The sequence below is a fragment of the Phyllobates terribilis genome, unplaced genomic scaffold, assembly GCF_046119375.1.
Source record: "Phyllobates terribilis strain yellow unplaced genomic scaffold, ASM4611937v1 Scaffold_3__8_contigs__length_932513732, whole genome shotgun sequence".
NCBI lineage: Eukaryota > Metazoa > Chordata > Amphibia > Anura > Dendrobatidae > Phyllobates > Phyllobates terribilis.
In genome coordinates, this window is record NW_027362763.1 from 433,646,753 (window position 1) to 433,652,874 (window position 6,122).

The 6,122-nt window shown below is 37.5% G+C and overlaps 1 protein-coding gene across 1 annotated transcript; it reads left to right on the forward strand.

Annotated features, from left to right (window-relative positions):
• The first annotated feature begins 3,701 nt into the window (after positions 1-3,701).
• GJA10 (gap junction protein alpha 10) lies at positions 3,702-5,330 on the forward strand. Its single transcript, XM_073673168.1, has one exon. The coding sequence runs from the start codon at positions 3,702-3,704 to the stop codon at positions 5,328-5,330; it is 1,629 nt and encodes a 542-aa protein (XP_073529269.1).
• Positions 5,331-6,122: the final 792 nt, after the last annotated feature.

Sequence of the window (6,122 nt, forward strand, 5' to 3'; positions counted from 1 at the left end):
TCATCACGTGTTATAATTTCAATATTTGCATGAAAATCATCTTTCTGAGCAGCACATTGCCCTGTGATGTGCTGCCGATAACATGATATTCTGTGCACAAAGAACACTTGTATTAGCGATCATTCTGTGTGCATAGAATGTTCATTAGCCTGTCTAAACAGGCCTCTAAATGACCACCGATAAGCTGGTATATAGCCGATCAGAGGTCATTTAATGGTCTGAATCAGCTCTTGTATAAGGGACATATGACAACTGACTGTCCATGTTTCTTGTTCCAAAAGATCTGTACTAAAGTTACCTATATCAAACACTAATGTTGAGATCCTATTTTACTCTGGTGCAGATACAGGTGCTTCTCACAAAATTAGAATATCATCAAAAAGTTAATTTATTTCAGTTCTTCGATACAAAAGGTGAAACTCATATTATATAGAGTCATTACAAGCAGAGTGATCTATTTCAAGTGTTTATTTCTGTTAATGTTGATGATTATGGTTTACAGCCAATGAAAACACAAAAGTCATTATCTCAGTAAATTAGAATAATTAACAAAAAACACCTGCAAACGCTTCCTAAGCATTTAAAAAGGTCCCTTAGTCTGTTTCGGTAGGCTCCACAATCATGGGGAAGACTGCTGACTTGACAGATGTCCAGAAGGCAGTCATTGACACACTCCACAACAAGGGTAAGCCACAAAAGGTCATTTCTAAGGAAGCAACAGAGTGCTGTATCGAAGCATATTAATAGAAAGTTAAGTGGAAGGAAAAAGTGTGGTAGAAAAAGGTGCACAAGCAACCGGGATAACCGCAGCCTTTAAAGGATTGTTAAGAAAAGGCCATTCAAAAGTTTGGGGGAGATTCACAAGGAGTGGACTGCTGCTGGAGTCATTGCTTCAAGATCCACCACACACAGACGTATCCAGGACATGGGCTACAAGTGTCGCATTCCTTGTGTTAAGCCACTCATGACCAATAGACAACACCAGAAGCGTCTTACCTGGGCCAAGGAGAAAAAGACCTGGACTGTTGCTCAGTGGGGTCCAAGGTGTTGTTTTCAGATGAAAGCACATTTTGCATTTCTTTTGGAAATCAAGGTCCCAGAGTCTGGAAGAAGAGTAGAGAGGCCACAATCCAAGCTGCTTGAGGTCCAGTGTGAAGTTTCCACAATCAGTGACGGTTTGGGGAGCCATGTCATCTGCTGGTGTAGGTCCACTGTGTTTTAGCAAGACCAAAGTCAGCGCAGCCATCTACCAGGAAATTTTACAGCACTTCATGCTTCCCTCTGCCGACAAGCTTTTTGGAGATGGAAATGTCATTCTCCAGCAGGACTTGGCACCTGTCCACACTGCCAAAAGTACCAATACCTGGTTTAAAAACAATAGTATCACTATGCTTGAATGGCGAGCAAACTCGCCTGACCTTAACCCCATAGAGAATCTATGGGGTATTGTCAAGAGGAAGATGAGAGACACCAGACCCAACAATGCAGATGAGCTGAAGGCTGCTATCAAAGCAACCTGGGCTTCCAGTGCCACAGGCTGATCGCCTCCATGCCACGCCACATTGATGCAGTAATTGATGCAAAAGCAGCCCTGACCAAGTATTGAGTGCATTTACTGAATATACATTTCAGTTGGCCAACATTTCGGATTTTAAATTTTTTTTTCAAGCTGTTGTTATAAAGTATTCTAATTTACTGAGATAATTACTTTTGTGTTTTCTTTGTAAGCCATAATCATCAACATTAACAGAAATAAACACTTGAAATAGATCACTCTGCTTGTAATGACTCTATATAATATATGAGTTTCACTTTTTGTATTGAAGAACTGAAATAAATTAAGTTTTTGATGACATTCTAATTTTGTGAAAAGCACCTGTACCTTCTAATCCATCAGAATATTGCTGATATGTTGGTATTGCTTTTTATAAGTCTATGATTTTCCTGTGAAGAATCATGTGGCCCAGACAGCTTTCTGCCAGCTGTTCTCTAAATAGCACATGGTGCAGGGAAGCATAAAATCGGACATGCCCGATTGATTACTTTCTATTGACATGTCCGTTATAAGAACGACACAACAATGCGATATCTCGTTCTCTAGCTAAAATGTATAAGAAACTGTCCCTTAGGTTAGGCATAAACAATTTCAGTTTTTTATTTATTTTTAAGATGACGGCTGATACAAAATATGCGAAAAAATAGGAGTTGAAACAAAGCCTCAGGATGGGGTAACATGTCACCACACCAACAATTCATGCTTGCCACCGGCGCTTTTCAGAGACAACATAATCAATTGCTGTTTTTATACTCTGGTTTATCAATATGCAGTTTCTCAGAATTATGCCCTGTTGACTCCCAGCTATATTTAACACAAGAGCCTTCATTTTATCAGTGCCAGCAACAACCAAGACAGAGGATGTGCCAGTGATGTGCGGCCTTATCTCTATACATTAGGTAAGTCTGATATGATGCAAACTGAATAAGTCTACATCCGTCACGGATGGTAACGAGACGACTTGTATATTAACTAAGATTATGGAGATGTAAACTATTACTGTACAATTTCATATTTCGTTCCGTTAATCTACAGTATATATATCTATAGATATATCTATAGATATATACATTGCTCTTGTTTTTATAAAATAAATGTTATCAACTCTTTCATGATACTTTGTCTCCTACTCAGTCCAACCACCGATTTCTTATCTATGGATCTAGAAGCAATTCTTAAATGCAATCATCTAGAATCCCAAATACTTTGTTTCCAATGGTAATTTATTGGTTTATAGATTCATATAATTAATGACAATTTTATTGCCTATTTTGAAAATTTTGGAAGCGGTCACAGAACTCAAACACCATGTAACAGCATTAGACTGTATTGAAATCCTGTAATATTACATTTGGTTAAATAATTGAATTCGATAAATAAACCTTAGACTATGTATACCCTCCACATTTATGCTCGACTAGATAATATGAAGAAAAGGTGATCGTACTAACATAACCACATTTAGCCCATAGATCAGTCTAATACCCTATACCTCTTAGGAAGTGAAATTTTTGGGGAATTATTTAATAATTGATGTTAGTAAGTGCATCTAGTGTTATGTAGGGAACAGAGTTGTCAATGAGTACTGATTAGGGATGATAGAGGTTAATACTTCAAATTTCACAGATAATTGAGTTTCTCTGACAAATTACTGTAGGTTTCCTAAAATAACATGAGCATATTTTCTTACTTACAACACAAATATTACAAAATCAGATCACTAACAGCCATTTACGTTAGCTTTGTGCAGTTGTTGCTGCTCAGATCATCACTTACAATCGAGTGCTGAAATTACTATTACATCAATAATTAATTAAACAGTAAATGATTCAATAGTAATTGTATTATTTTTTAGCATGATCACATTGGAGTCCGATACATATTGATATCTATCTTATAAAACCGACAATAAACATTAGCTATATCACTCGACTCCACCATAAACATGCAAGTGTACAAGCTCAGGTCAGACAGTAATGTTTATAAGTGCACAACTGGAATGATGTCATTTTGAAGAGATAGATGGAAGGGTAATAGGATAATCAGAAAATCTGTTAATTGTTTGTAATATTTGATGGCCTGTAAAAGAAAACATTCTCAACAAATGAAATGCAATTTTTGTTATTACAGGCATGCTAGTGTGAAAATGGGTGACTGGAACTTGCTAGGAAGCATACTTGAAGAAGTTCACATTCATTCAACCATAGTTGGGAAAATATGGCTCACTATCCTTTTCATATTTCGAATGTTGGTGCTTGGGGTGGCTGCTGAAGACGTTTGGGATGATGAACAGGAGGAATTTATATGTAACACAGATCAGCCAGGTTGCAGGAATGTTTGTTATGACCAAGCATTCCCTATCTCACTTATTCGCTACTGGGTATTACAAATAATCTTTGTGTCGTCTCCATCCCTTGTGTATATGGGACATGCACTTTACAGACTGAGAGCTCTGGAAAAGGAGAGGCAAAGAAAAAAAGCACAGCTCAGGGCAGAGCTGGAAGAATTGGAAACTGTTATTGATGAACACAGGAGACTTGAGAAAGAGCTAAGAAAGCTAGAGGAGCAAAAGAAAGTCAACAAAGCCCCCCTTAGAGGATCACTATTACATACATACGTACTGCATATCCTAACCAGATCAGTTGTGGAAGTTGGCTTTATGGTGGGCCAGTATTTTTTGTATGGATTTGACCTTAACCCTTTGTATAAATGTTCTCATTCTCCTTGTCCCAATGTAGTAGACTGCTTTGTTTCAAGACCAACAGAGAAGACTATATTTATGGTATTTATGCACAGTATAGCTGCTGTGTCACTATTTCTGAATATTTTAGAAATCTTTCATTTAGGTATAAAGAAGATCAGAAAAGGACTTTATGGAAAACACATTGCCAATGTGACAGAGGATGAAATAAGCATTTGTAAGTCTAAGAAGAGCTCAGTGCAGCAGGTTTGTATGCTAAGTAATTCTTCACCAAACAAGATTATTCCTCTGTCCTCAAGTGGCTACAAATTTTTTCCTGACCAGCAATTGGACACAGTTGGATTGCCAGCCTACCTTCCACCAGCACCTGGATTTAAAGATGTACATATGATCTGTGACCAAAATCAGTATAGTAAAGTTATGGCTACAGAAAAACATAAAAGAAATGTAGACCAACTTAACACAGATCAACAGAGTGGACAGTCTCGTTATGTAGAGCGCCAGAGAATGGGTAATCATATTGACCAATACCATGGACAAGTTCTTAGCAAGACTTCCCTTGACCATAACACAGGAGAGCATCGAGAAGAACCCCACATTTCTTCCCTACAGAAGAGGAATCTCTCATCTAGCAGTGAGGATTCAAACAGGAAATCTCAACGTAACAGTTGTCTCGGGTCCAAGAGCTGCCTTAAAAGCCATCAGTCTTTGGATCAAACAAGGCATAGTGCAGTGCATCCTCTCAAATCATGCCTTCATTCAAGCCATATAGAGCTCCCAACAGCACTGCGCAAATACAGCAGAGTCAGTAGCTGCAAAGACTTTGCTGAAGATCGAAGTGACTCTCCAGATAGTGGACAACGCAAAGTGAGCTCCACCTCCAGAGGGTTCTCAGAAGGCAGACTGGCCAGTGACCCAGATAGCTCTGATTCAAGAAATGGTTCAGGATCTGAGTCAAGAAGACGAGAGGAAAGCTCCAGCATTACACCACCTCCCCCATCTGGGCGCAGAATGTCAATGGCAAGTAGAGGCCGACTGTCAAAGTCTTCTCCTCTTTACAGGCTATTGGTTTAGTCTTTGGTCCACCATTGTACTATTCTGTAGGTAAATTCCCACCATTTGTTATAAATTCTTGGATTTGCTTTACATCAGAAGAAGATTATCTGGTGGTAAGGAGCAAGTGTGTGAGTTACATTCAGGCATAATTACTTATTTAGTGTGCTTGAGAGTATTCACCTCTTCCCATATATGAAGGAGTAGCATTATTTAAAAACATATCTACCACCTCTAAAATCCTTATCCTATTACAGATGATTATCACATAGAAAAATAGATTCCATTTTCTTTCTACTGATATTCAGGATTACTTTACTGCTGAACATATATAGTAAGAAAAACATTTGGTTTTTGTCCAGTAAAAAACAAAATTGTTTTCTCAAATACCAAAATGGCTAATTATTTTTCTCTTTATATCTTTCCAGGAAAGTTTAATAGATATTTGTATGATAGGCAAATAGTGTGACTTGTTTAAATGCATTTTTTTCCTACTGTGAACTCATTAGACAATTGATCAAATCAATATCTTTTCATGATCTAATTTTCCCTTCGGGACAATCAATAATTAAAGTTTAGATGTCATTCTAATATTGAGCCAAAAACTTTTATACTTCATATTGTTTAATTAAAAATGGTGTTTATTCAGGTAGTGGTCACATAGGTATTTTAAATAGAAGTGGGCAGCAGTTAAATTAAAGTTTGGCCTCATTCAGACATTCATTTTTCATGTATGTGTTCTCTCTGTGGTTTTTACAGATAGAACATGTATCCATTATAATTTTTGGAGCTGTCTGTTTTTTGTGGACCGTG